At 36.7% G+C, this 18,792-nt stretch overlaps 1 protein-coding gene and 2 long non-coding RNA genes across 3 annotated transcripts; all 3 read left to right on the top strand.

Moving 5' to 3' along the window:
* The first annotated feature begins 191 nt into the window (after positions 1–191).
* Positions 192–1,711, top strand: LOC115928881. Its single transcript, XR_004066267.1, has 3 exons — positions 192–416; positions 748–1,068; positions 1,542–1,711. It is a non-coding gene; the product is annotated as an uncharacterized LOC115928881 (long non-coding RNA).
* A 5,615-nt stretch (positions 1,712–7,326) lies between these two features.
* Positions 7,327–9,467, top strand: LOC105437860. The gene is made up of 3 exons (XR_004066073.1): positions 7,327–7,458; positions 8,498–8,650; positions 9,410–9,467. It is a non-coding gene; the product is annotated as an uncharacterized LOC105437860 (long non-coding RNA).
* Positions 9,468–9,538: 71 nt separating this feature from the next.
* Positions 9,539–17,552, top strand: LOC105444959 (receptor-type tyrosine-protein phosphatase mu-like). Its single transcript, XM_030995679.1, has 9 exons — positions 9,539–9,660; positions 10,354–10,429; positions 11,289–11,392; positions 12,012–12,222; positions 12,975–13,074; positions 13,558–13,801; positions 14,469–14,508; positions 16,634–16,742; positions 17,129–17,552. The coding sequence occupies exons 1-9, from the start codon at positions 9,643–9,645 to the stop codon at positions 17,409–17,411; spliced, it is 1,185 nt and encodes a 394-aa protein (XP_030851539.1). The 5' UTR covers positions 9,539–9,642; the 3' UTR covers positions 17,412–17,552.
* The last annotated feature ends 1,240 nt before the right edge of the window (positions 17,553–18,792 follow it).

The following is an 18,792-nucleotide window of genomic DNA, read 5'->3' as shown; positions in this document are numbered from 1 at the left end:
AGTCCACTCGAAGTATCATTTCGTACGTTAATTAGTTTGGATAAAGCGTTTCGTATGTTTACTCCGTATAATTATATATATATTGAAAAAAGTTAGGTTTGACGGTGAATATGGCAAACTTAACATTTTCAAATTAGTAAAATTGGTGAATTCTTCCCGTTTGTCATATTTATATCGATAACAGATAATACCAGAGCAATCATGGGGATGCAGTGCCCTTTCTAGATTAGAAATCAATGTAAGCACCGATGGACAAAATGGCTTGCCTCGAACCTTGTCATTCAATACTACGGCGGGTACTGCTAACATTGGACAGCTTGAGGATTGTTCTACGTATAACATCAACGCAGCATTTAGAAACAAAGACGAGTTGGGGATCTCTTCAGAAATATTGTCAGTGAGCACATATTTGATACGTAAGAATATCTGTTTTCTAATTGTATGTTTAGTGCGTTGAGTTGTACAGTATTAACGCTTGGGTTGTGTTCCATTCACAATACCTTATATCTTATATCTTGACATATGAAAGAAAATTTGCCATAAAGACTGTATCACAACGCTAAAAGTGAAATGTATAGTCATTGAATCAAAGAACACAGGTCTGTCATGCGAGGGAATTTCAGGAGTATAGCCAAAAATGGACTAGATGGCATCCTTACTGGTACGTTTACCAGTCTTCAATTTGTTCTTAAATATTCTTTCAGTTTGCAAATTACAAGTTTAGTTATATTTCACATTTATTTCCAGGACCCGCAGGTGTAGAAGCCTTACATATGTTACCTTCAACCAGGGTACGTGCTTCAACCACACAAATTGAAGTGAGCTGGGCACTGTCATCAAGTCTATGCTCCCCTGACTACTATATCATACGCTACAGTCTATATCAGAAGCTTGCCTGCTCTTCACCAGAAACCAACCAAACAGAGTTTGAAATTAACACCACCTCTATACAACATACTAATCTAGTGGGGTTGGAGCCTTACTCGCGATACCAGATCACAGTTACAGCTGTAAATGGTGCCGGGCAGAGTGAACCCACGATCGGCTATTCAGATACCAGCCCAGGACGTGAGTAATGAACTAATAATCACAATTCCCTTTCCCCATATCAGTTTCAAGAAATGTACAAGGTGATATATTTTGTTATCCGTGTTGTAATTATTAATATTGTTTATAATATACAGAAACAAAGTTGTTATTGGTCCAAAGATCATCACATAATATCGATTGCGAGGAGCGTAGTAAAGATATTTCACTCCTGGTCATTTAAAATATAACTCCTTGGGAAAATATAACTTTCTTCGGTAGTCCAAAAATGTTATATCATACACCCTACCAGTCAAGTCTGTATTAGATTCCTGTCTATAACATAAGCATCGATTTAAAAATATAATTTTCAAGAATTTTTCTTTATCTAAATTATGAATTTTACAGATTGGTTGCGATGTATATTCTCTTCACCCTTTTCGCTAGCTTTACTACGTAATCGTCAAGTTTGAACGGATTTAGGTACGTTCTATTATATTTCTGCTTCACTTTAGCACCATCCAACATTACAAACGTCAGGGTTAACCCAGAAAGGACGTCTCCATCAAGAATAGGATTCACCTGGCAACCTCTTACCTGTAGTAATGTGAATGGAGTGTTCTGGTACTACTTTACAACAATCTACGAGCGTGGTGATCAAAGTAAAACTACGGTTAGGAGGTCATACTTGGATAATGACTTTTCATACTCATCGGTAGAGTTCAATGATCTTGTGGCGTGCACCATGTATGAACTGAGTATCAATGCCGTCAACCGTGACGTATCAACTACTGGAAAAGTGTCTAATGACATCGGTGTAACAGGAGTTAATTGTAAGTGTAAAAAAAAAGTACCAAGAAATTCCATATTTAGAATCACCTTCGGGAAGTCACATTGTCCTATTTTGTGAACGTATTCCAACTATTACGTTCCAAAACTGCATAGTAAAATAATATTTGTGCCAGATATCCACATTCCTATAGTAAAACACAGGTTTAAGTATCATTATGTCTAGTACATGTACGACATTACATTTCGAATTCAAGAATCATGTCTTTGAGACATTTAAGTGTTTTCTGGTAGAGATTACTGGATTGTCCGCGTTACAAAATGTCGTTTTACAATGTTTACAGATTTTCTATATTTTTAGCATTTTACCTATTTTCTAGGAATTTTCATTAAGAATAGAGATAGTAAGGGGCGGGGATTCTCAACTGAATTTGTAAGTCTCTTTTTATTCAATATTTAGATACGTCATGCATTATAATTGTATTAATGATTGCTATAATCATCTGTGATCCAGATATCGACCCTGTCTTGACTAGAGAGCGTATAATTATCATAACAAAGGGTCCAGGTAAAATGATAAGAAAAAAAACACAGATAAAATCTGTTTCTTGTATCATGCTTTTTTCTTTCGCATTATGATGTTAAAGGCGCTCGAATACAAAAAACCCAGCTATAATGATAATAATAATAATAGTGGGTTCTTGTATAGCGCTCATGTCTGTCAGACTTGACACTCCTGGCGCTCTATACAGAGTGAGTAAAAAAAAAACGTTTACACCTAGAAAATTGCTAATTATTTTATAAATCGTCTATGAACAGTAAATTATTATACATCTTATGAAAGAGTGTTTTATCCCAAATCATTCAGTATCATTTTTGTGTGGTATGTGTTCACGCCTGGGTGAACAGGAGGCATTGTTCACGAGAGTGCAAAAATCGACTTGAGCCAAAGTTGCCTATGTGATGTTTGAATAAAACAATTGGGATTTGGGTATTAATTCAGTCTTTGCAGATCCAAATAACACCCCTAACAAAATTAATCATGACACACATTCAAATATCGAATATCAAATATCAAGGAACATTTGTGCGCGTGTGTGTGGGTGTGTGTGACTTTGCCCTTTGCGAAAAACATATGCAATGCATTTCATTTGATACATTCAATCCATTCTCTCACTCCACTTATCCCAACATAATACATACTGAAGGCATCACTTTGGCGCAAGTCGATTGTTGCACTCTCGCAAACAATGCCCCCTGTTCATCCAAGGGTGAACACATACCACACAAAAATGGTACCAAATGATTTGGGATAAAACACTCTTTCATCAGATGTATAATAATTTACTGTTCATAGATGATTTTTAAAATAATTAGCAATTTTCTAGGTGTAAACTTTTTTTTTGACTCACACGGTAGACAGGCTTCCAATTCTTATGCTTACTCTGAATCAAGGAAATCCTGTCAGACTGTTGGAAAGAGGTTATTACATTCTTTAACTTTAAAAACAGAAATAGGTAAAAACCTGTTCAATGTTAACACAGGTAACAATTTTTAGCTCCATCTTTGGCTACATAGAAAATTAAGCTCGGATGTCCATGACTATGTAGTTATACGACTATTAGGCGGGTCTCTGTGTTATGTTTATTATAACCTTTCTAGAATACAAACCGCTCTCCTGAAATGTACTTTATTTTGCAAGATTAACAATTTACTTTTTTCTCTCTTATTGTATTGAATATAGTCACAAGTGCATACGCTTATGCAACTGGGAATCAGCCCAGCCTGACAGTTCAGTGGAGTGTTCCGTCTCAATGCAATGTGGATTACTACAGGGTATCATATCAACTCATCTCACGTAAGGCATGCCAAGATGTTCCTGTAATAGATGCTCAGGTTTACGAACTCAACGTCACATCAGTTTCCACAGATGTCTCCAAATCCATTTCAAACTTGGAATATTACGCAACTTATAACATCTCCATCATAGCTGTGATAAGAAGAGCAGAGAGTCTACCTATGAATGTTTGTGGAGACACAGGAGATGGAGGTATGTAAACAATTATGTTAATACTAGAGCGTTGGCGTATCTATGAGGAGGGAGGGGCACTTGTTCCGGATGGCACTTGAAGGGAGCAGAAAACACGCAAAAGAGAAAGAGTATAAAGAGAGATAAGTATCATTATAATATAAAGTCTTAATTTGCATAACAAATTTGCATTATAAATATTTTTCGTATTAAGGTTTCAAATGCAAAAGTTTCTACAGCTTGGTCGCCTTGCTCACCGCGTATGTTCCTTCTGGTCCCGAAATTTCGCGCCCTTCTCTCAAGGGTTCAAGTTTTATGTTAATGCAAATTATCATCAGCCCTTTTAAAAATGTAAGACAAAGGGCAATTGCAAAACCATTTAAAATGATTTGGAATTGTTAAACATTTAAAAGAAATATTGTCACTTTCCGTAATGATTAATTCTATTTTTTGATCTGGTTTAATTAATTACATTCGAATTCCTGTTTTCTATTTCTGCTTTGGATTTATATCTACTAACATTTGCTATGTTGTTAATTAACTATACAACACTGTGATTTTCTTCACAGACCCCTCTGCTATCGAGTCAGTGTCATACACCTCTACTGCCCAATCCTTGCGCTTTGTGTGGGAGGAGCCCTCTTGTGAAAGCCTACATGGTGTTTTGGATCGCTATGAATACGATCTCTATGATCCTACTAGTGGGGGAAGAACTGTCCAGAATGCATCGATCACACGAAGGAACTTTGTAAACATAACTGATCTTGATGCTTGCACAGAATATCGCTTCAGAATAAGAGTAGTTACTACCCAGCTGAAAAGGAGTGAATGGCACATGGAAATGGCAATGACTAATATATCAGGTTTGCTAAATGAGAACAAGGCCTACCGTTGTACACATTGCACTATATGCGATTAAAGAGTAATTGCTTAATAGGGAAAGTATGGAGAAATTACACGTTTCAAATTTAAAATCAAATCGGCTTTAATACAGTCCATCTCTTGAGGTTGCTCCAATTAGATTTATTTTACTGCTAGCCTAGTAAAGGCTCGTGAATAATACACATCTAACATACATCATAAAACCTAAATTTCGTTGAAGTCAATACATATTTTTAAGATAACGATTATATTTAGTATAATCACAGTATAGTCAATTCATAATTGTGAACCTGAATTAGCCCGAATGAAATGTTTATTCCTTCCTTTCTGTACACTTATCAGCTCCTGGAATCCCAGTTATTACAGAGCTTACCACATATCAGGAAGACAGTGACACTACTGGCTTGATAGTATCATGGCAACCTCCTTCCTCACCTCCATGCCAGCCTACGCATTATGAAATCAAGTACTATATTCTTCAAGGCGATATGTGTGAGGATAACTCTAGGGATCGTATAATGACTTCAGCAGGGAACGTCAATGGTTCAACTTTCACCTTCAATGTCCTGGAGTTGCGTCCCAACTCTGAGTACAGGGTGTTCGTGAGAGGCAGAACCAGTAGCGGTTATGGCGATTCGGATTCCAGAGCAGCTACTACATGATGATGTGAGTATGAGGGTGTGTGTGGGTGCGCGCGTGTCCCTCTGAATCAGCTGTAGGAAAAAGACAGAGAGCTGACAGTACGGCTAGACGAATTTACAGCTCACGATCTACTTTATACGACGCTAGACTTAATTTGACTTGACTTGACTTATGCCGTTCACGCAGGCCAGGGGCCTCGTGATGGCTTCTGTATGGTGATGGTATACCAAGTTTTTCTATTCGCAGCCAGTCTTGATGCATCTGTCAGCCTTGGTATAGATCTTGCTTTGCAGTCCTCTGAGATGCAGTCAAGCCATCTTTTGGGTGGACGGCCTCTGGGTCGATTTCCAGTGACCTTTCCTTCCCCTGCAATTTTGGGGTATCTTGTAGGTTTCATTCTTAGGGCGTGGCCGAAGTATTTGAGTATTTTAGTGGAGACTTTGTCCATAACATCTTGATCGAGGTTGAGGGATTCTTTGATGTGTGTGTTACGGATCTTATCTAGTCTTGTCACCCCCATTATGCGACGAAGGCATGCCATTTCAAACACTTGAAGTCTGTTGCTATCTTCTTTTTTAACTGTCCAGGATTCTGCCCCATAAAGCAGTATAGAGAGGATGAGTGATTGGTACAGTTGCATCTTCGTGTGACTACTAATGCTTTTTGATGTCCATATGTTATTTAGCCTTTGGAAAGCTGCCCCTGCTTTCCTGATACGATTCTTAATGTCACTTGTACTTGAGCCGTTTTCTGCTATTTTCCCTCCCAGGTACATAAAATCTTCCACCTGTTTTAGTCTGTCGTTGGCTATGTCAATGTTGAGGTTGCACTTGCTTTTGCTAATAGCTTGCACTTCTGTCTTTGCTACGTTCACCTTGAGACCAAGGTCACAGCTTGCCTTGTAGACTTTATCAACCAGTGTCTGCAGTTCCTCTGGAGTCTCGGCTATCAAGACGATGTCGTCTGCAAAACGTAAATTGTTTATGCAGGTTCCTTGAATTTTGGCTCCTATTTGGACTTCATCCATTGCCATGGTCATAACTAGTTCGAGGAGTATATTGAAAAGTTGTGGGGAGATGGCACACCCCTGCCTGACTCCTACGGTTGTCTTGAACCACTCTGTCAGCTCTCCATTTACTCCGACCGTACTCTGGGATTGTTCATACAGTGCTTGTAACAGTCGTATCAGCTTGCTTGGATATCCAAAACATCCCATCGCCTTCCACTGGCCCTTCTGCCATACCGAATCAAAAGCCTTCTGAAAGTCGATATAACAGCAGTACAGGCTTCTGTTCTTTTCCAGGTATTTCTCAGCTATTTGTCTTAGCGTGAATATTTGGTCCATCGTAGCCCTACCTGGTCTGAATCCTGCCTGGGATTCAGAGAGGATTTCTTCTGTTCTTTTGAGAATTCTTCTTTGTAGGATTGTTGTCAGCACTTTTCCTGCATGGGACAGTAGGCTGATACCTCTGTAGTTCCCACAGTCTAGCTTATCTTTCTTATAGATCGGGGTTATTATTGCTCATCCCTATTCCTCCGGGAATTTCTCAGACTCCCATATTTGGGACTTAATTTAGTTCTTTCTTAAACACATCTTTTTAATTAACTGTAAATCTAAGCATATCAGGAACTCTTGTAGCGCAGTAAAATACATGCATTATTATTATCATTATTATTATTTATCTGACTAGTTTGAATACAAGGGGAAACATAATCCTAACTGGTAGTTGAACGAATATACTTTGAATAAGACCTTGCAAAATATCATTGGAGAATATGTTGTATGAAATAAACTGGCCTGGAAATTTAGTTTAGAAAAGGTATACTACAGGGGGTTAGAGAATGTTTATGAAGACAAAATGTAGATTAGCTGATAGTAAGAAATTGTAGATGAAGTACAAATTAAAGAATAAGAAAATGAATAAGAATGAGGTTCCTCCTTTATTTTACAGATCCTACTGGTCCTCCAACTAATATCCAGTCGACTTCCACTAGGGTACGCAATATTGTCTTCACTTGGGAGAAACCAGAATGTGGTTATCGGAATGGACCAATCTCTAGCTACGAAGTTATGCTCTCCAATTCGACAGGTAACCTAAAGAGGAAAGAGTGAATGAATATCTGGTCGAGTGCTAAATGAGACGGAATCCCAGAGATTGCTTGTTTATAAGTAAAGATTAAAAAAAAAACTATCTGCCCTTGACATCATCCCAGATGGTGCTTCTTCAATTTATTAAATCCATATTATATTGTACTCATTTCGTTGAGGGATAATTTCATCTACAAAATTTCAAGGTAAAACCTTGACCACGTAGCTGAATTGCTTGCTGTTGCTGAATGAAAATATGTTCTAGTGTCATATTTCTTTGCAAAAACTGACCTGCTTTTTTTCTTCCTCTGGTAGATGACATTGATAGATTCGACGAATAATTTTGCCGCTTATAACACTGACTATATAAATATATTTGTTTATTATAAGCACCGATCAATTTATTTGTTTGCAATTATTTTTGGAAATGAGTGGATAGGTCATATTGCGGAATAATATTTTGCCATGGTAAGGCATTAAATAATATAGGATTTTCTGAATGCAGAATATCGATCAATGATAAATTCTGGTCAGTACTGAGGTATTGCTGTAAATTGCCGTATTTGGGAGTGATGTGTGGATAAAAATAGTAGGAAAAATATTGACTAAAGTTCAAAAATTGAGCAAAGAATCACTACCGGCAAAGGCAAATAAGATGCATCACGATCATGATTCTTCTACTTTGGTCCATCAATCATACATGTAGACAAATCTGTGCAACATTTTCAAATTAATGGTTTCCATTGTTCTATTCCAGGGCCTCATTTCGAAATTTTCTTAAACAAACAATTAGTCTAGCTTTGTTTCCGATATACTAGCTTAATACTCCCAAGTAAAATGTACGCATGATGTCTTGTAAAGATGTTGTAGTCTAATAGATAAGTCTCTGGACTGTAGACCACAAGGTACGGCTCGGCTCGGCTCGGCTTGGCGGCTCGGCTATAGGCAGGGTAATAATGTCTAAAGGCCATGAGCGTCAAAAGAGCACTTTATTAGAAGCCATTATTATTAATTTTATTATTCCTGTTGTTCATATCCAGGAAACGTGGTTTATCATGGTAATGTGTCGGGACCTGAGCACGAGATATTTGGCCTCATCCCCTATTCAAATTACAGCATTAGGATCAGGGCTTGGAATTATGAACTAGCAGGGGAGTATGGTCCAGCGATTTGGGCACAGACAGATGAAGCAAGTAGGTCACAAAATGCATGTCTTTTAGTTCTATTTTGATAACGATGAAGAAGACAAAACAGCGTTAAGGACGAAAATTATATCTTTTCAAATATAGCTGTTCGTTAACAATGTTAACCGTGTATCTATAGAACCAGAAATATAACTCTGATAACAATATTTATGTTGTACTCAAAGTTGTGAAATTTAGACTTGATCATCTACAGGAACTAATATTATGAGAAGATGTACTGGTACAATTCCTTAATTTGTTTTGTTGTTACATTATTCATTCTTTTTTCATCCACTCCTTAAACGAAAATAAAAAGAGCATAGAGAAGTTTCCCTTTTTTATAAATGGATCCCTAATTAAGTATTCATTACCAGTCATAAAATAAGACGTAATGGAGTTATCGTGAATTCTAGATTTCTTGCACCCAAGACCCTTATTGACAGCTGTCCATAGTGGGTTATTGATTCTGAGTGCGCGTATTGCCAAGTGCGGGTACAGTAAGATAGTATTATTACTTCAAAATATTTTGCTTCTTTCGAAATCACAGTTAATGTAAAAATCATCTAAATTGTTAACTTTGCTTGTTGAAATCTATCTTCCGCCACCATTGCCAGTCAATAGGTTCACTATGAGGATCTTTTAATTCAGACTAACCGACAGAAAACGAAACATGATATTATTTTATACTACTTCCAGTGTGTGATAGACCATTCAGTTATTTCGACCATAATTATCCTACGACTTGTCTCCATCATGTGTACATTACAGGCCCAGATCAACCAATCGGAGTAAATCTGCCATCTTCTGACAAGGAAAGTATCACAGTAGAATGGATGTCACCGAACCCTACTCTGGGCAGGATAATAGGTTACTACATTCAATACTGGGAGACGGATGATAATAGTTCCACGCCCAGAAACGTCAGCATCTCGTGTCGGGACGGGCTTTGCTCTGACATTAACTACAGGTTTTCCACAATTATTCTCCATCTCCAGCCGGACATGAATTATTCCGTTCAGGCAAGCGTGATCCCTGAAGTCGTTTTCTAAAGGGATTCTGTATATTGATAATAGGATATAAAATACCTTTTCTTAATATTGTGATAACGGACCTATGGTTTAAAATAGTATCCATCCGTACAGAGAGTTTCTGTCGGCAATTTCTTCAGATATGGCTTCCTCATTCCTGCGTTTTGCGAAGAGAACTTAAAGATATAAGACTTTACGATGTGTTTGTTGTATGATAGCTCATATAGAACTTAAAGTCTCACTGTAATACTTATAGCTACTCGTGCGCGGCCCTCTATATAACAAACAATGCATAATCTGTGACCATAGGTCCCCCATGATCCTCTTTTTCTTATGTTAATTGAGAGCTGAGTTGATGAGATAACCACCTGTCCAGTGACCTTGCACGCAGGGTGGTCTAATCCTTCCTGTAAACTAGTACAGATGGGCTTTAAGGGATGACATTCAAAGGATGACGAGAAACAAAAAAAGGAGAAGCACTCTGTGGGTTTCCTGATTTTTCTAATGTAAACAAAATATAAATGTAAGGTGAGGAGTTTTTTTTACACCATCTTGGGTTCTATATTCTTTCTGATGAAATAGAAAACAATGTCAGGAGGTTCATAACTTTGTTCTTCTCTATATTAGTACTTTCCCGTTCTTCATCTCCCTTTTATATCACAATGTTTTTCTTTCATTATACAGGTCATGGCGGAGACCATTCGGGGTGTTGGTGACCCAAGCCCGGACCCACCTGTTGTCAGGATTACATCGGAAGGAAGTACGATATTTATCTTCTCATTTTTATAATGTCACATTTAGATCTAAATAATTGTTGTAGAAATATACAAATCCCCATTCAGAAAGGGAAAGAAAGAAAGAAACGTTCAGACACAGGGAAATATAGGCTATAAAAACATCACATATGCTCATAGAACACAATCGCAGAGACTTTCAAGAAATCAACTCAAGGGCAATTTCAATACCGTATATCGTTTTGGCTATGTAGAATTCATCTTTAGATTATGTAAGAACGCCATTGAAGTGTTCGGAAGGATATATTCGGTTGAGTATTATGTTCAGGAATATTAGGCTTATTGTACAAAAAATATCACTTTAGACAAACAGTTTAAGTTGAGTAAGGGAGGGAATAATTACACAGATGACACAGATGTAGACATAAATTTGGAGAACCGTATTGAAAATCCTTCAGCCAGATCTTATCTTAATAATTAATAATAATATGGTTATTTATGTAGCGCCGGTATCCGTAAGGTTTTGACGCTCATTGCGCTTTACACATATTACCCTGGTCGTAGCCGAGCTACCAAAGTAACTAGCGCGCAAGCCTATCAGGTACCCATTTACACCTGGGTGGAGAGTGGCAAATGTAGATCAATGTTTTGCCAAAAGACATTAGTGCTGCGGCGGGACTTAAACCCCGTACCTTGTGATCTGCATTCGGGTGACTTATCCACAACACCTCTACAATTTAACCTTCAATTTAAATAAAACGAATCTACAGTAGATGTTAAAACACTGAAATTCTCTGCACAAATACAACGCCAAATGATACAATCGTACACAAATATATACTTGTATTGCACTTGTTTGTATTGATCTTATTTCCTGCTTTACAGTTCCTAGTGAGCCCCAGGAGGTGGCGGTTTCCAGCAGATCAAAATCTTTGCTGATTACCTGGAAGGAGCCGAGGTACCCGCGTGGAAAAATTATCTCCTATACGGTAACTTCAATACTTAATTTCAAGGAAAGTTCCCGTAATGCTTAAAGTGTATCCGAACTGTAATCCTTTTTCTAACCTTCTCTTTGGAGTTCTCTTCTTTATCAGGTAATATTTTTTCTAAGTTGAGTTTTCCAGTATCTTCGGTTAGACTAGGTGACTAGGTTTCATCTTAGTACTTGAATAGGACTGATATTTTGATATACACATATAGTCAATCCATTTTATGAAAAAGAAACGCATTTTTAAAATAAATTTATTTCTGAATCATTTCGGAATCACTGAATCATAATTTATGCTGAAGTATAGGTACAGTTGTGGAGTTTGTCCAACCAAGATTTGTTTCGATGAGTCAAATAAGCTTCACAGTGCAGGTTACCAGTTTGATATTCAAGTCTCATTAATAAAGAATCGTTTAAACGCCCCTCCCCCCCCCCCCCCCGAAAAAAAAAAAAAAAAAATGTATGCAGATGCATTTTACCGATCTTTTAAAAATGAACGGACAAAGACTTTTTCAGTTGTTTCCAGGTCAAATTGCAAATATCCACAAGGCGACCTTAATACACATCAGTGGATGATATTATTATCCACAATTGCGTTATCTCTTTCTCTCTCTCTCTAGCTGGCCTACAAAGTAAAAGGAAAGCCATACGACAGATCATTCCAGCCAGGAGATTCATTTACAATGAAAGAGGTAGCGGGAGCCTCTTCGAGCTTTGTACTTGATGATCTGGAGCCAGCTACGCTCTATGAGGTCTACGTGGTAGCGTCCACTAGCAAAGGAGAGGGGGAGTCTAGTCAGCATGTTGAAGAATTTACGGAACCTCCTGCAGGTATTGGAAGAAACATGTATGAATTTGGAAGTTGTTAAAAAAAGAACCCCCCCCACCCCCCCCCCCCCCAAAAAAAAAAAGGGGGGGGAGAAGAAAAAATAAGTACATAATTGATGAAATAAATAAGTGAATAACATGAAGATAATTTAATAGGGGTTATAATATTGTGAGAGGGTAGTGTCAAATTTGTAGTAAAGATTACATACGATTACAAATTAACATGATAACAAAGTAACAAGGTGAATGTGATTCTCCATCCATCTTGACAATAAAGATGACGACAATAGGACAAACCCGTTAACACTAAACTTGTTTTGCATACATGTTAACATTAGTTTTATTGGTGTTTGACGCTGACCAAAACCCCCCATGTTTAACCATTGACACCTCCTATAGCTTTATAAAATACAGTGCTTACACTATTCATTATAAATCAAGATGACAGGGTTCGAATTACATCAGTGACAATAAGCCCAGGTCCCACGTGGTAAATATTAGGACTTTAGTGCAACCGTCTTCTACTTTTCTTTTCGAATAAGAAATAAGAGATTACCATCACTATCCAGTTTATAACCGCCGTGTACGGCAGCGAAAACCTGATACTTAGAATTAATTACTAGTCTCGCAAAATTTGTTAACGTGTGCAACTAACTGTAAACAGAGGATTTATCTAATTTCAATATTAGATAAAGGTCATTGCTCAATGAGGTTTAAGTTTGATGTTGACATCTCTTTTTTGTAATGTGCCATAGCTGACGAGCTTCCAAAGCCCAACCCACCAGTGATAGTGTCTTCCCCTGACGGTTCGCCTACCATTCAGTTTAGCGATATGCTTGAATCTCCATATATAACGTAAGTATTCTTGCAAGCCGTGTCTCGCGTTCGCCAGCTACATATTCCAAACGATGTTTGTCGACCTTAAATTATATAAATCTTTGTATCTTGTTTATGTATATATATATATATATATATATATATATATATATAGACCAGCGCTTATAAACAGTAATATAAATCGACATTCCTGCTATATTTTCATCATAGACTACCTTTTCTAATGTACAAGCTTTTGTTATATTAATTCTTGAATGCATTAATTTATTAATTGTGAAGGCTACTTTTCCTCAAGAAGTAATATGATTTTTTAAAGAAAGTCTGCTAGTCATGTAATGATGTATACAAGCTGTGGCATCAACATTATTTACACAAGGGCTGACAAGGGCCTACATAAATTTAGGTTTTGCTCGTCTTTGCTTTATAATAAAATGATGATTATTAAAATTAAGGATAGTGATAGAGGGTATAATCATGACAAATATCTCTTTAAACTCTCAGGCACATACTTGTTGCTGTTGAAGAGAGACGTCCGTTAGCAAGGCGCCGACGTCAACAGGCAGCGTATGGATCCTATGCCGAGAATCCCTCCTCATACATAGCAGCTAACATCAGCAAAGATGATCTTCCGATAGAGCTAACTATAGGGGATAACGAGACTTATGGACATTACCACAATGCACCCCTCAGAGACAAGGCGATATATGATATTCGAACAGGTGTTGAGAGCAATGTTGGAGGAAAGGTAAGATATTAACGGTGGATATGTATGTCCAAAGGGACTGACGGCCTGCCTACACGATGTAAGAGCCCACGGTTTCGTAGCATAATTATATTGTGGAAGTAATATTTAGGTGCAAATATCGGTGATAAGGGACAATAATGAGTGGCTTAAGAATGAGTGTTTTCGTCGGGTGTATCTGAAATTGTTATCATTGTCTAATATAGCTCCTTTTAGATACAAGCCCTATCAGAAAAACGCAACGTGTGGTATTATTTAGAGGACAGTTCCGCGGGGGAAAAACACAATAACACATTATGGATCAAATAATTCAAGTGATATGGGTTAGCCTTTTAGAGAATTTCAATATTTTGTAATGATTCGTGCTACACAACTTGATGGAACATTACAAATAGGCCTATACCATTTTTAAAAACTTAATCGCCGTTATGAACTCCGATGAAAGTGGTCTAACTACTTGAGTACTTGGTACCTGTTATTACCCAAAGTCACTTGGAAGTGCAGGATATGGCCATTGTATGTATATCGCAGAGGCATTAACACATGTTATGCGCTTCCCTAGTATAGAAAAGGTTCGACTAAACTTCATTAAAACTGCCACTGGATAAATACATCACCATTTCATTTCAGTAAAAATGTTTTTCATATTCCTTGTTTACCTTTTATTTAGAAATCCACTCTGTTCGGAGATCCGTCTGAAGTACAAACAGGTAGGATGGCCTATTTTATGAGAGTCTTGCACTTGAAATCGCTTTTGCTTTTGAATGGAAATTGTCCCGATTGTCCTACGTTTAAAGAGATATGGCACATTCCCATTGCTTGTACTTGTAACTTCTTTTTAGATCAAACGAACCTCTTCAATATGTTCAATATCAATGCGGCTTAACTTACTACGAATATGTAAGCAATCATTGTTAATTAGTACCAAAACAAATGGTTCTCTACGATCGGGAAATCAAAGTGGTAAATGCAGTCGAAATTCATTGAGCAGATTTCTCGAAGTTAATGACTTTTGCCCAAGATTCCTGATTTGCATCAATTTTGGATGCAAGGTCTGACTAAGTTATGAATATCAATACTTCTATACCTATACTAGGTTTTAAATGCAAAAGTTTCTTTTTTGCTCATCGCGTATGTTACTTCAGACCCCCAAATATAAGATATAGTTTTTTTCAGTTTCTCTCAAGGGTTCTCAAGGGGTTTAAAGTACAGTTGTTTGCGAATTACCTCTTACAAGTACTAATATTTGCTAGGTTTTTTTTTATCATTCAACACTTTGACTTTCTTCCCAGACCCCTCTGCCCTCTGATTCAGTGTCGTACACCTCTACTCCCCACTCATTGCACTTTGGGTTTGGGGGAACCCTCTCATTCATTGTAAACAAAAAATGTGTCCATGTCTCCCCTCTCATCACTGATCTTCATTGGCTCCGCGTTAATAATCGTATCATAATATAACACCTTAACTCTCACTTACAAGTGTCTCAATAATCAGGCCACATCATACCGAGGTAATCTACTCCATTCGCATGCATCTATGTATCATCGGCCAGTAGTAAAACACTTACCGTCCCACGAACCAGTAAGCAGATAGGTGATAGGGCTTCTTCCGTTATTTCCCCCAAAACCTGGAACTCCTTACCCAATGTACTAACGAATTGCCATACTTTCACAGCTCTCAAGAGGTGTCTGTAAAAACATATTATTTCTGTTTTGTTGTACTATTCCTCTCAGTTTGTAATTAATGCAAGCTTGGTATGATGATGTTCTCTCTTTTTGTTTGTAAGTTTGTACTTTTTGTATGCGCTTTGTATCTAATGAAAAGGCGCTTTATAAATGAAATATTATATTATATTATTTGATACATAACGATGAAGATGTCGCAATGCTGGATTCTAGACCACATTCTTAATGACCTTTGTTTAGGCGTTCATCAGTCAGAATGCGACTCATTACTGCCATGGTTTTGGCAATATAGTGTCACTGTAAGATTTTGATCATGACCGGCCAATATTTTTGCTAAGTACATTGAGAGCTACCATTGCTGAACATCGAAATTGCAATTCCTATCTAAAGTATGTTCACAATAATTGACAAATATATTGAATTATTGCAATCGCTGCATCTTTTGAATCTAAAAACAAAGGTTTTGGTTTCTGGTTTTGGAAACATTGGTTGTCCGCATTAGTAAAACTATATTGACATCTACATTTATACATAGAGCATAATTTTGTAATTTTTGTTTTTAATGCTCCTTGATAATCGATATTATTATTATTATATTGTTATTACTATTATATTAGTAATATTGATTTTTGCTTGAAGTAGTTTTGATTTGTGTATATGTACAGCGCTTTGAAACTTTTGTCACAAGCGCTATATAAATTTGTCATATTATTATTATTATATTACTATTATTATTATCATTTAATTTGTATAATTTGTTCGTCTTGACCTCACTTTTCCATTCATTGAACAATAATCGTACACCCCCACACGCGCACACCCACACAAATTTCCATACGTGAATTGTGAATGTCTAGCTGTGATAGTAAGCTAACTACTGGGACTGGTCTTTTCGCATGCCATTACAATCAATTATGATCATAATTATACTGCTAGTACATGTGTATCTGATTTATTAAGTATTTATCTATAACAACTCTGATGCTACCTCGGTATTTCTAATCTAATATCTGATTTATTAAGCATTAATCTATTAACTCTGATGCTATCTTCGTGACTTTTTAACTCCTGTCATTTCTTTTCACTACCATCCTTGTTCCCACACCATCCTCTTCACCTACTGTCTCTTCTCCATCAACATCAAACTCAGCTGGAGTTCCTTCAGGTTCCATAGCAACTGTCGTAGGAAGCGCTGTTGGTGCTATTTTTGTGATTGTTATCGTTATAATTCTCATCATCATCTTTTACAAGCGAAGAAGGTTAGAGAGATACCTTTTTCTTAACCTGCCCCTCGCATCAGTCCATCCGCATCGTACTGCTCCATACAAGATGCTAAAACCGTATGGTCATGAAACAACAAGATGAATTATGATTGTATTTTTGTTTGGGTCTGTATAGTAATTTAATTTATTGTTTAAAAAAATGATATTCAATGTAAATATTCTAAAGCATAACGCTTTCTTAATACCATGGCAACCAGTTTGAAAGTCGTATGTAATAGTAAGTTTTTTTGTAAATACCATTCCCCAACACCAATTGTCATGTTGACATGTTTATATATACCTATTTATTGGGACATAATTATTGTTTTAATTACGTATTTCATTACTGTGGTTTATATCTTTGTTTTCATATTAACTTACAGCGATGAATCAGCCACTACTCAGTCTAAAGGGAAGGAGTCCGATTCGTCTCCGCAGTATGAGAACCCTGTATTTGATCCGTCAAATACAGACGTCCATACCTATCAAGACCTGCACACTGACAGCCACACCTACCAAGGTGTTAATACCGATGCGCAGAGCTACCAGAATCTTGCTGACTCTCATACCTACCAAGATCTTAAGAAACCTGATCAAGAAGCTATATACGAAGATGTAACTGACGCCATGAACAGAGAGTATGTCAATGTGGTGAAGAAGAATTGAATACACGAGATGAAGAAAGTCCATTAAGATGATTTTGAGTTATCAAAACAAAAGTTTTTATAATTTTAAGGGGAAATATATTACAAATATATGTCTATGTCTCGATAATTTCGTGAAGATGAAACCATGCTTTATAACTTATCGTGAAATATCAAATTTAATCTTAATAACTGAAAGAAAAACTGTGCCGATGGACTGTCGCGTCTCCTCTTAAGTATCCAAATGGAATACCATGACGAAAGCTGTCAAAAAGTATCATGGCTTCGTTTTCATTCACCATCTCTACTCGCCTTACTCCCAAATCTGTTAATATCGGGGATCAGTTGAAATACAACCTTTTTTAAATAACCATGATTCGCACAGGTCTGACAAATTTGGGTAAAAATAGTTGTACACCTTGGGTACCACACTACATGAAAGTAAAGGTATGGGATTAGTTTCTTTAAAGCCTATCTGCACTAGTTTGGCCAGGAGGGATTAAACCTCCGTGTATGGTCACTGACAGGTGGTTATCTCATGAAATCAGCTCTCAATTAACATATGAAAAAGGGTACCGTGGGTCACCAATGGTCACCACTTAGGCAGTGTATTGATTACTTGTGTTAATGCCTCTCGTTGCTGGTGGAAAGCATTATTACAGCATCGATGAATAAGAATGAATAAATTATCAATTATTATTATTATATTTGTTATTATCAACATTAATATTATTATCATTATTATAATTATCATAAACATTATTATTATTATTATTATCATTATCATTATTACTATGAATGTTATTATTACTACTTCCACTTCGACTACTTCTACTACATCTTCTAAGCAGTGGAATTCAAGTTGATTAATAGTTCAATGATAATGTGTTAGGATGTTAACGATGAAATATGAAAATATAAGATGTGAATATAGATATAGACTATGCACAATAAAGTACACGTGAAATGTGGTGGTAAGCATTATTTCCACATTTGTGGAAATTATAAATAAATTATCAGTTATTATTAATGTCATTACTACTACTACTACTACTACAACAACTACTACTACTACTACTACTACTACTACTACTACTACTTATACTATCTACTACTACTACTACTACTACTACTACTACTACTAATACTACTACGACTTATACGTCTACTAAACAGTGGAATTAAAGTTGATGAATAGGTAAACGATAATGTGTTAGGATGTGAACGATGAAATATAAAATATAAGATGTGAACATAGATATAGTCTATGCACAATAACGTTAACGTGAAATGTGGTTGAAGCGTTATTTCCACATTTGTGGAAATTAAAAACAAATTATAAGTTATTATTAATATCATTACTACTACTACTACCACTACTACTACTACTTCTACTACTATTA

The sequence above is a fragment of the Strongylocentrotus purpuratus genome, unplaced genomic scaffold (assembly GCF_000002235.5).
Source record: "Strongylocentrotus purpuratus isolate Spur 01 unplaced genomic scaffold, Spur_5.0 spur5_scaffold_3, whole genome shotgun sequence".
In the NCBI taxonomy this organism is placed as follows: domain Eukaryota; kingdom Metazoa; phylum Echinodermata; class Echinoidea; order Camarodonta; family Strongylocentrotidae; genus Strongylocentrotus; species Strongylocentrotus purpuratus.
This window is presented reverse-complemented; position numbering and strand designations above follow the sequence as displayed.